This window comes from Colletotrichum chrysophilum (assembly GCF_026319265.1).
Source record: "Colletotrichum chrysophilum strain AFK26 chromosome Unknown scaffold_17, whole genome shotgun sequence".
In the NCBI taxonomy this organism is placed as follows: Eukaryota; Fungi; Ascomycota; class Sordariomycetes; order Glomerellales; family Glomerellaceae; genus Colletotrichum; species Colletotrichum chrysophilum.
Window position 1 is genome coordinate 334950 of NW_026517304.1, and position 11937 is coordinate 346886.

At 57.9% G+C, this 11937-nt stretch overlaps 3 protein-coding genes across 3 annotated transcripts; 2 read left to right on the forward strand and 1 right to left on the reverse strand.

Moving 5' to 3' along the window:
- Window positions 1-3665: 3665 nt before the first annotated feature.
- Window positions 3666-5081, forward strand: COL26b_003192 (uncharacterized protein; the record flags this gene model as incomplete). The annotated part of the gene is made up of 2 exons (XM_053176093.1): window positions 3666-4158; window positions 4201-5081. The coding sequence occupies 2 exons, from the start codon at window positions 3666-3668 to the stop codon at window positions 5079-5081; spliced, it is 1374 nt and encodes a 457-aa protein (XP_053039993.1).
- A 3246-nt stretch (window positions 5082-8327) lies between these two features.
- On the forward strand, window positions 8328-9649 carry COL26b_003193 (uncharacterized protein; the record flags this gene model as incomplete). The annotated part of the gene is made up of 3 exons (XM_053176094.1): window positions 8328-8405; window positions 8478-9197; window positions 9248-9649. 3 exons carry the CDS (start codon window positions 8328-8330, stop codon window positions 9647-9649), a joined length of 1200 nt encoding a protein of 399 aa, XP_053039994.1.
- A 728-nt stretch (window positions 9650-10377) lies between these two features.
- Window positions 10378-11868, reverse strand: COL26b_003194 (uncharacterized protein; the record flags this gene model as incomplete). Its single annotated transcript, XM_053176095.1, has 1 exon — window positions 10378-11868. One exon carries the CDS (start codon window positions 11866-11868, stop codon window positions 10378-10380), a length of 1491 nt encoding a protein of 496 aa, XP_053039995.1.
- Window positions 11869-11937: the final 69 nt, after the last annotated feature.

Here is an 11937-nt window from a genome sequence, read left to right on the forward strand (position 1 = left end):
AAGAGAGAAAAAGCAAAGACTGATCTGGCGTCGGCGATGCAACGGTATGCTGCACGGTGAGGTTATTCCACTCAAACGGCGCCATGACAGCAACGCGGACTATTGCTCAGCTCGAGGCTTCGAAGAGGAAGCCGGGCCTTTCGAAAACAATATTTCCAGGGCCAGGTTCCCGGGGGTTGAGATACCACCTGGTAGTTGCCCAATTCGACTCGGCCAGCGCCTGTGCTATGCTGCTTTTTTCACCATTCACGTGGAGGAAACCCCCCGTCCAGTTCTGTTTTGGGTCCAGGAGACTGGGTCAACATGCAAGTCGGTGCATCGGAGCACAGGAGAGCAGGCAGACGGGCTTTTTGAGGCGGTCGGGGATTAAAAGGTAGGTGTGCAAGCCGGCGGCAGCGAGTTTGCCGTATGCCCATGTCGACTTGCACGAGATAGGGCAATCGGACTTTCGAAATGAAGGGCGCAAATTGAAGTCTGAAGAATATTGGCACATCCCGGTCGGGTATGATGAGGTGGGAGTCGGGGGCGTCTGGACCTGCAATACGGATGACAGCATCGAGCGCGAGTTTGGACCGTCGTGCTTGGCGCCAGGAACCGGCGTTCAGGCACTGGAATCAGACCTCAGCGCGATGGAAAGGTTGTTGTCAGACACGAGCCGGGCTGACCTGTGTGCACAGTGGCTGTCATTCTCACTCGGCAAGGTTATGCCTTGCTTGAGGAGACGCCTCGAGACGATATCTGGAGTGTCTAACAAGTAATAAGCTTACCTAGCCTGGGGCACGGCGGGTTGAAGCTGACAACACAGGGGTCCTCTGTGCAACGCTCATGTCGATTGTGTGTAAGTGGAGATGGAAGAGTTGCAAGAGGCTTACTCGAGGGTGAGTACAGATAGCAACTGCAGCCGGTTCCCATCACATGGAGAGATGCAAGATTGCAATTCGATAATTCCTGCCATTCCAAACCCGCCCTGGCCCCGGCAGCGTGGCAGGAAATGGCTACCCGTCATCCGACCGTCAACCTTGTTTTCGCGGACGCGACCTCCCTCCCCCAACCTCAACCTCTCGTCTACGGATACCTCCACCAAACACAGGTCTCTCCACCAGACCACACCTTATTGCAACCAGGCGGGCCTACTGTACTGCAGAATCCACTTGTACTGGCAAGCTTGCAACAGGGGCACAATCTGACATACATGATACCCTCCCTCGCTCCCTGCGCGGCCAAAACATCTGCCACGATGTCGACTGCCAGAGAAAAAGCAAGGAACGGCCGCCGCTGGCAGTGTGTGTCTCTGGCGAGCCCTGTGAGGGGTGGGGGTTTCCCTGATCCTCCGGCATGGCCCCGAGGCTCGCCAGACGACGTCGTTATCGTTGAGCGTTTACCCTTGCTTACCTCTTTTGGCCGAGCCAGCCTGGAGGACAAAAGAAGCCAGACGTCAACAACGGGCTCAGCGGGCCACTGGCATCGCCATCGTCGATATTCGGCCTGGTGAAACAAGAGCGACGCGTGGTTGATGTAATGAGACCAGATGCCGAGTGGCGCACCACACTGCCAGCGAGACGAAGGTCGAGTGCGTAAAACAATGGCAGCAGCGTAATCCCCGCCCGTTGCCACGGCTGGGTTTGGAAACAAAAAGCCCGTTTGACAAGACGAAGAAGCTGATGTGTTGGTCTTTACTCGACCAAGCCTAGCCTGCGGCGACAAACTGCGGGAGAGGAGACCTTTCAGCGCCGTTTACCTTTCTTAGTGGTGGGGAGGGGCACATTGCATTGGCACACCATCAGCAATTCGCCAATTCATCATCATCGGCGGGCATCGTCCAGCAGCAGCGATTGACTCCCCTGAAGCGAGCCAGCCCAGCACACTTTTTAGCTTCAGTTTGGGTTCAAGGCCCCTGTCCTGTGCGGCTGGCTCTCCCCCTCTTGACCCTGCACTTCCACCCCGTCAGGTACTCCAGTGGGTTCGTTCTGTTGTGTTCTGGACTGGGCCTGAGGGAAAGGATTTCCCAAAGACCCCCAGCTTTCCGCCATCAAACCTTGCCAAACTGCATCAGCAGCAGCAGCCAAAAGAAGCCAGCAGCCAGCAGCTGTTCGGACCTCATCCTGCGTGGACCTGAGGAAAAGAGGCCCGCGCGAGTCTCCGTGATGATATGAACTGGACCTAATCTGGTACTGGGTACCTGGGCGTTGGCTAGCGGCTTGTCTTCCTCCCCGACGCTATCGAATCTAGGCCAAAGGCTTTCTTTTGCACCCGCGACCACAACGGCTCGAGCTGTGGCCGGCGCATCCCTGCCGCCAGGTACCGCTACCTGCTCTGAATACGAGGCCCGTTTGATCTTTGATCATCCCAAGCAGAAGAGGCACAGCTGGGAGAAAGCCGTTTGTCGAGCCGACGCAGCTGTGATTTGCTGGGCGGGCTCGAGACGGAGGCCGCGAATTCCATCCGGGGGCGTCAATCAGTCAGTAGTTACTCTCCATCAATCACCACCACTCTCTCAGTCTGACAAAACCATCGACGCCTTGTCGTGCCGTCTCTCTTCGTCGCCCGCCTTCGGTACCGTCCGCCAGCCATGAGCTAGTGGCTCTGCCTCCCGTGGATCTTACTCGCGCCGCGACCGACCTGCGCCGGCCCCATTGCGAGTCGTCGTCGTCGTCCTCATCGTCGGTCTCCATCAAAGGCAGCTTCCAGGCCGGACCGTGCGATCCAGGGGTATCGACAGATGAGCGGACCACGGTCATGACGGCGGCCCAGCGGCACCAGCTTGACACTATCACACGCTGCTTCCGAGCCCAAGGAACGGGACTGGCAGCGGCGCCATGAGAGGGACTCCAGAGAGTACTCTGAAAGGGCGCTCCTCCTAGACCTCCAGGTTGGTTCGGTCCGCCAAGAAAAGTATGTACCCTGGGGGCCCTGTCGGGAGCCAGAAGCTGCAGAGAAAACGAGCGAGCTGCACGTCGACCTCCATGCACCACCCATCTGCACCTAACGAAGGCATCCCATCCTGTCCTATCCTCGACCTGCACTACTGCGACTACACCCCCATGCCCATGCCACTCCTCCCATGTCCAATCCCAAGACGAAAGACACCCGGCACACCATGCACACTGCCACGCCTTAAAGGAACCAGGGCTCCCGAACCCAGCTTCTGTTCTGGGCAAACTCCCTCTCATCCATCGACCCTCTTTCTCTCTTATTAGTTATTCCATTCACTCCATCCACCAGGCCTTACCTAAGGCTGTAATAATTATATTGATTGTGTCCCTCCCCATCTTGTCCCACGTGTAGGCTACTCTCCAGTTCTCTCGCTTCAACCTACCGACGACCAGTCCGTCCACCTGCCAGAAAGGCACGAGCCATCGTCCGTAACAACGGCTAATGAGCGAACGGACGACCGACGCCAAGACGACAAATCTTTTGAATCCCAAGAGAGGGCTTTTGGAGCTGGGACTGTGTCTGTGGTACGGCTACCATCCGAGTTTCACCTGTACCGCCTGAGCATAGTCAAAACCGTCTGTCCGGGCCCGACTTATACGACGTCCCGTCCTCGAGTACGACTGTGCGCCTCCAGCGTTGTTTAACTATCACCTCAAATCCGTCCAACCGGGTCTGCTTTTTTCGCCAACAGGTTATCATTCTTGGAATAATACCGTCTCACACAACTCAACATGTCCGTCTTCTCTCTCATCAAGAGGTCGCGGCAGCAGGCCAAGGAGCACAGCCAGAAGCAAGCCGACAAGGCCAAGGAGCCCCCCAAGCAGCCGTACCGCCATGTGCCCACCCATGCCGCCGTTGACGCCCTTTCCGGTGCGCCGTCCAGCTGGAAGGCTGAAGACCGACCCAGAATCGCCGAGCAGAACCGCAGGAGGAGTGCAATGGCCATGAGCGGCTTGACCAACAACAGGATGCCTGGACCCAGCCTGCCTCGTGTTGGAAGCAGCCTCTCTCACGTCACGTATCCCTCCGCCCACGCCAACCCGGCAGGAAACATGCCCAGAGCCTACAGCTACAGCGGCGTGCCTGGCCCGATGCCTTGGGAGCAGCGAACCCTCAAGAACGCCTCCGTCTACTCCGTCCCCGACACCGCCCGTATCTCACTCAAGGGCAAGGAGGTGGACAGGTCATATGAGTCCGGCCACAACAGCCCGACATCGATCAAGGGTGAGTTCGGGGAGCGCAGTCCATGAGATGTTTTACTGACAGAGTCAGCCGGATCCCCCGTCGGCAGCTCCAGCCAGTCGACCTCCTCCCAGGAAGACCTCGAGATGAAGCCGTCAAAACACATGTCCATGCCGCCTCTTCCCACGGGCGCCGAAGGGCCTCGCAACCCTGCCATCTCCATCCACGCTCATCGTCTTCATCCCAGCTCCCGTCGGGCTTCAGATGCGTCAGATAAGGGCGACACTTCACCCAAAGGTCTCCAGCCCCAGTCTTCGCCAACCGACAAGACCCGGCCGCCGCCGTCGATGAGAGGCTTCAACGCCATCCCGGCCATGCCCTCACTACCGCCGATGCAGTTTCAGCCTCCCGCTCAGCCGGTCATGTCTTCGTCAGCGTCCACCCGCTCATCGACCCACGGATCCTTGTCCTCCTTTAACTTCAACATCAGCAACATGCCCTTCTCCGCGCCCATGTCCGGCAGGTCGTCCGCAGCCACCACGCCCGCCGCCTGCGTGACCCCCGAGCCCGTCTACGAGTCCGTCGAGGAGGAAGAGGAGACATCGTCGTATACCTACGCCCCCGCGACGACCGCCGCCCCCTCCGCCATGAAGCAAAAGGACCGCCGGAACGGGTCAAAGTCAAAGGTCACTCGCTTCACCGAGCTGGAGACGATCGACTCGCACACCGAGCAGCCGCCGCACGGCAGCATCCCCAGCGTCCCGTACGAGGAATCCCGCCAGGCGACGCCTCCCTACGTCTCCAACGACGCCATCAACAAGGCCATCGCCGTCGAGATGGTGACAGCCGCCCCGGCCGAGGTCGTCTCCGCGCCAAAGTCGGGTAAGCGGCTGTCCAAGCAGTCCGGCTCGAAGCTGACCAAGAAGAACCGCTGGTCAACAAAGAGCTCGCCCGTTGCGGTTTAAGCCCCCTGCTTCTTCATTGTTGTTCGAGACGGCGTTATTTAAGAGTAATGTTTTATATCAATCTGGCACATCCCGCCAGACCACACACCATGCAACACTTGGGACGGGAAAAGAAAGAAAAACACGGACAACAACATTTTATCACGATTCAAATCGCAGTTGCTGGCGCTGGACTTCAGCAACACCCACAACAGGACTGGACATTTCTTCAGGATCGAGGCTCTAGGATTCTCTTATTTCACATAACGATTGATGACAGATTTCTCTCATACCGATTGGGAAACTTATAGACAAACCTGTTTCATTAACTTCACTTTACTGTGTCAGATGGAGGAGGAGGAGGAGGCCACACGGAGGAATATCCTTGGAATGGGCTTGTAACCTACCTACCTACTTCTATTTTAGCCATGTCTGGTCTGATGTTGACGTGTCTCATTTACACGCTACATGTTCAGACGGTAAACGGACTGAAAAGAAGCAAAAAACAAAAACAAAACACATTCACACAAAACGTCATGCTTCCCCAGCACTTGTTTCTTGCTCCAGTGACGTATTTTCTGGCACATCGCATGGTACGAGTCTCACTGCTTTCTCGGCGGTGTGATATGCGAGACAAGGTGTAAGACAATACTCGGGAGGACGGCTGATGCCCCTTCACTCTCTCCGAAGGAACAGGAGGTCTCAGGCACGCACATACAATACGCCAGTCAAGTTTTAGACTCACGGATGCCGAAATACGATATCTTTAGGTGGTCCCCCCCTGGCGCCACACGGGAAAGTCTGGTTTGTAGGGCATTTGTCTTGCTTTAGTCCCCCGCCCTATTAAGTTGGTGTTTTGTGTGAACAGACGACGAGCTTATAATTAGTTCCGGCGGCATCCAGGAACGGGGGCGGCCTCCCCCCTCTTCGTTTCGCGCCGGTAGGTGCATTGCGATCTTCACAACTATCGAGTTGCCGGCCGCGCTTGTCAAAAATGTCGACATCTAGACTGTCCCGGCCCCGCGGTCGGGTCCTGGTCTGAAAGAGGTTGGGATCGTCAGGGATCAGGAAGCCTGGATCTTGAGTCTTTTCCCTCGTCTTCAGCGGGCCAAGATCTGGGCAGGCCAGCGTGGACCAAAGGAAACTATTGAAGCGGGCCGTTCCTTGGGGGTGCGGTGTGGGCGGCGGCGGACAGCTCAGCTGTTATCGAGAGCCTGCATGAAGCCTAGGACGAATCGAGTCGGGGCGAGTATTCAGACATGGCTGGCGGACACATCTCGCCCGTGCCTCTTCCCAGGTAGACGTGCAATATCGTCCTGGTTCGGCGACCTCCGCCTTCCTCGTTCGGTTTGCTGCTGTCATTATAAGAGATATTCCTCTGGGCGTCGTTTTCTTTGTGTTCCGTGCCAGTCTTGTCAGTAAGCAGTATTGACCGAGCATGCATGCAGGGCCATTCGAATATTGGGTGATGGCGGAGGATTGTGCAGCGCGTGGCATATGCAGTACCACCTGGCGCGCGCCCAATCTCTGTGTCTCTGCATTCCCTATCTGCTGCGGTTCACCTGGTTGCGCCCATCTCATTGGTCCCGGGGCCGGTCTTCTGCAGGTTCTCGGACGTTATATTGAGACGATGGGCTCCAGCTGGACGCTGGCAGTGCTCGGCGTTCCCTCTGCAGTCGAGTAGCCATGCCGTTGGTGAGAGGCCCGAGGGAAACATCGTTCTGGACCGTCGATAATCTGGTCATTCTCTTGGCTAGACTTGGAAGCCTCTTTCTGGGGAAGGGACAGATGGCTTGCGCAGCAATTTCCACCAGATACGCAATAAGGATTGTTTGGTGGCTTGAAGACGGAAAGAAGGCAAGGCTCGTGTGTTTATCAGGGCTGAGAGAAAACATCCTTTGGGCTTGGACGTCCCTCTGGTGGCTTCAGAAGCCGGCTGCAATTGGACCAGGTTCGATAGTGAGAGACGGGCCACGTTCTGGCTGGATCAGAGCGGCACATGGTGTTGTATGGTGACTTTCGTCAGCATGGCAGTCTCGTGTAAATTGGCGCCGTGATTCGATGCGACGATATGCTTGGGCTTGGTGTAGGTTTGGGGACGGGAGCAGCGGATTGCGTTATTAGCTCATGCGCCGCGTATGGGACCGATTGAACCCTGGGGCGGCACGCGCTGCGATATCAAGACTGTTTCCTGCTCCTGCAGTGTCATCGTTTCGGTTGTGGTCACTTATTGGCCTGGGTACTGGACCCGGAACTCGCAATGCCGTCCCAAGAAACCGTAACAAACGTGGGATGGTGAACCAAAGGGTAAGGGCCAGGCAGTCCAGAATAGGCTGGCGATTGCGCAGCCCTGGAATCTGTCGTCGCCTCCGGGTAGCATCGCGGGGCACTGAACCACGCCGGGTGCGGTTGCTGGAATGTGGGATGGTTCGGACCGCACCTCGGTATCTTTGTGTCTTGAAGCGGGTAGCAGAGAGCGTGGGAGGGTGGCTCGGCTCACGCGTCAACTCCATGCAACCTTGTTGATCCGGGACGATCGCATTCAGAAGCTGAGATATGCTGCTGGGTGTGTGGGGGCTTGACAAGAGGCTTCTTCAGTGTTATGATGGTCTTCCCCTGGTGTTGTCCTATTGAGCTGGTCACTCTGGTAGAGGTATAAATTTGGATGGATATCTTCAAGTTTGGGGATATCTAGTCGATGGAAGTAATGGGCTGCATGAATAAGCTGGGTCGCATCCAGGTGCTGAAGAACACCTCAAAAGACTCCAGACAGCGATTCTAGCAAAGTCGCTCGCAACGCAGTAAACCGCAGGGCAGATGCGCATCTGAAATTTGGCAGGCCAGTGCACTAATGCAAGGCTCCATCCCCCACGTCCCGAAAATAGAAGGACAGTTCCAGCGTCCCACAGGGGACCTTCCCCTCCACAGCATTCCGCTTACCCCAATTGGCCAGCCTCGTCAAGCCACAAAAGGGGGGCTTCTACGAGCTGTGCTGCAGGGCACTGAGCTGGGCCGTTCCGCATTACGTATCCCAGAACAGGTGTGCTGGAGCACTGCGCACCGCGTTCATCTCATTGTTAACCTCCCATCTGAGCTGCAGCTGCGGCAGTCGCAGCACCTTTTTTTTTTTTTTTTTTTCTTCTTCCTTCCAAGTTCCTTTCAGGCGAATAGCCAACGTGTTTTCATTCTTTCTCTCTTTTTTTCCTCACCCACTACACAGTGATCGACAGGGCGATTCCAGCCCACGGTCACACCCGCGACGGAGCTATGGATCACATAACCCAAGCATCGTGGCCGACTCTTGGCGTCGCATTGCTCGTCCTAGGCGCCTTTGGCCTCCTCACGGTAAGTCAATCCATGGGAGCAGTCCCAAAACACCTTCAACACTTTTCAACGGTACCAATTGACCCAAAACAGATCTTCATCACCCTACACCTCGTCGCACCAAAGCCCCGCGCCGTCCTCCCCTCCGAGAGGACTTACCTGACCTCCTCCACCTCCGGCAAGCCCGTCGCAACCACCGCGCCCTGCTGGTTCGACCGCTGGTTCGCCGAGCGCCGCGTCTCCGAGACCAATGCTCACCTGACCGACCCCCGCGACGTCCCCGACTCCGGCGCGACCATCGAGCCCGCCGACGTGCGCGTCACCGTCGTCCTGCCGGCCTACAACGAGGCGGCCCGCATCCTGCCCACCCTCGAGGAGGCCGTCGCCTACCTGGACGCCCACTTTGGCCATCCCTCCTCCGACACCAAGCCCATCCTCAGCCCGACCACCTCGCGCCGCCGCACCAAGAACGCCCCGTCTGAGGCCCTCTCCGGCTACGAGATCATCATCGTCGACGACGGAAGCAGGGACAGCACCGTGGACGTCTGCCTCGAGTTCGCGCACAAGAACGGCCTGCACGATGTCCTGCGCGTCATCAAGCTCGAGCGCAACCGCGGCAAGGGCGGCGCCGTCACCCACGGCTTCCGTCACGCCCGCGGCGAGTACGTCCTCTTCGCCGACGCCGACGGCGCCACAAAGTTCAGCGACCTCGGCCGTCTGATCCAGGGCTGCGAGGAGGTCGTCGACGGTTCGCACCGCGGCGTTGCTATCGGCAGCCGCGCCCATCTCGTCGGCAGCGAGGCCGTTGTGAAGGTGAGCTCCCTCGTCCCCTTCTGTTGTATATATGCTGACCAGACAACCAGCGTTCTGCCCTCCGCAACTTCCTGATGCGCTCCTTCCACCTGGTCCTGATGATCCTCACCCCGCCCGCCACTTCGCGCCTCCGCGACACCCAGTGCGGCTTCAAGCTCTTCACCCGCGCCGCGCTCCCCCACATCGTCCCGTATATGCACACCGAGGGCTGGATCTTCGACATTGAGATGCTCCTGCTCGCCGAGTCCGCGCCCCCGGCCCCCGTCATCGGAGAAGACGGCAGTGTTATTGGCACCAGCCCTGGCATCCACGTCGCCGAGGTGCCCGTCGACTGGCACGAGGTCCCCGGAAGCAAGCTCAGCGTCATCTCGGACAGCATCAAGATGGCTATTGGCCTGGCTGTGCTTCGAGGTAGCTGGATGATGGGAGTCTATCGTCGGAGGTTGACGTAGAGAGAGAGACGTGTTTTGGTACTTTTCTTTTTCATTGTTCATCTTGCATCGAGGAGTCAGGATGGGGCATGTTTGCCTCCACATAAAAGCAAGTGTAGGCGGGTACATTAGATGCAGGCATGAGTAGCTGCATGGCCAAATAGAGAGGGCGAAAGGCCCCATTTGAGAGCATGAAATGGTGATCATCGTCGCAGTGAGTGAGGATAAGGGTGAGAGAGATGTACGTCGTCCTACTCCTAACGTCAAATGGGACGCGGGATGTACAGAAAGCTCTGGAGAACCCATACCATCTCATCACCACCAGACAGGCACATGCTGTTGTTCTTCATTACAGATGGCACTGCTACCAGGGATGCTTACACGTGGTAGGTGTTCCGAATAAATGCCAAATTCGTGGCCGACACATGCAGCAAAGCACCCTGGTGGGTGTGTACACGTCTGAGCCATCAGGTGGCCTTTGTACGAGTTGCGAACGGTCAATCACGCATGGTGGCCTCAAGTCATTTGAACGAATTAATATTATTGTGTGGCCTGATACTCCTGTACCGCCCCGTTGATCCAATGATCCAAATATGTGTTGCCGCCCGCGCCTTGCATTATATGTACAGCCGAAATCCTCCTCATAGAGGATCGGGGGAATAAATCTCTTTTTTTAGTCTTCTTCAATTCATCACTCGTCCGCTTGCTCATGTCTCAAAACATGTCCTCATGTATGCCGTAAGCATGCTCTAGTTCAATTCGCGCCACATGACGGGCAAAAAGACGACGCTCGCCCTCCAGAGGATGAGGATGCCGTCAATCATCGCCAGCGGCAGCTTGAGGAAGCCGAGCGCGCCGCTCATGACCTCAAAAGCGTTCAGCCAGATGGCGAGGAAGGCGACGCTGAAGAAGTGATACGCCAGGCGTGTAGGCTGGTGCATGATGCCGCCCATGAGCGCCATGGGCTCGGAGGCGTAGCCGCGACGGAAGTAGTCGAAGCAGCCCAATTGCAAGGCGCGCAGCTGGCGGTCGTTGGCGGCGAAGAGGGCGTAGAGGGCCATGGCCAAGACGTTGATGATGGAGGTCAGGCTCTTGCGGCGCCAGTGGAACTCCTTCAGGACGCCCTCCAGGACCTTTTGATCGGCCAGGTTGGGCGCCTTGGAGGGCTGCAGCAGGTCCGAGAGGATGACGCAGTCGTTGAAGGCGACGGTCATGCCGCCGCCCGTCAAGGGGTGGCGCATGTTCATGGCGTCTCCAAGGAGAAGCATGCCCTTGGCCGTCTGGCGCGAGGGAGGGAGATATGAGTTGGGCATGGAGCGGGGAATCTTGCCGTCAGCGAGGGCGGCCTCGAAGCAGGGACGCATCTGTGGCGGGAGTGTGGGCATGACGCAGTTCTTGATGTAGCCGCGGACACCGCCGGCGGCTGGAGACGCCTCGGGGATGTTGGCAGGCACGTCAATGAGGGCGCGGGTCTCGTGTGTGCCGATCTGGTACAGGAGGATGGGGAAGGCGTTGCCAATGACAACGTGGCCGTAGCCAGGTGAAGGCATGGGGGCGTCGATGAGCTCCAGGGCATAGAACTTGGACTTGACCACGGGAGCCTGGGGGAGGTACTCCTTGCGGAACTTGGAGGCGTAGCCGTCGGCGATGATGGTCAGCTGGCCGAAGAAGTAGTCGTCCTTCGTCTTGCCCGTTGCCTTGTCCTTCGTCTTTGATCTCACACCGAGCACGGTGTCCTGGTCGTCGCCGCGGATCGTGGAGGTGACCTCGGTCTCGACAATGGTGATGTTCTCCTGCTTCATGCAGGCCTTGCGGAGGTTCATGATGAAGCGGCCGTGGTGGAAACTCCTGCCCTCCTTCTGCTTCGCGCTGGCGTCATTGGCGCCGGCGCTGACAATGCGGCCGCTCTCGTCCAAGGAGGGGTAGGGGATGTCGACGCCCTGGCCGTGGTAGCTGACCTTGTAACCGTAGCAGGGGATGGCATCGATGCCCTCGAGGCAGTCCGCCAGACCGAGCTGACGCAGGGCGACGATTCCGCCGGGCTGCATCAGCTCACCGACGATGCGGTCGGGCTCCTGCATCCATCTCTCGAGGAGCAGGACGCTTCTTCCTTGCTGGGCGAGGGCATAGGCGATACCGCAGCCAAAGACGCCGGCACCGACGACGACGACGTCGGCCTCGTGGTACTTACTGCGCCGCTCGGCGCGAGCTTCGGCAGCTGCTGTCGGACTCTCAATCATTTCGGTCGGCTGCAGAGGGTGTGTTTGGGTCTGTGGTGCTGCTGTTGAAGCAAAGGAGAGGGTGGGGAG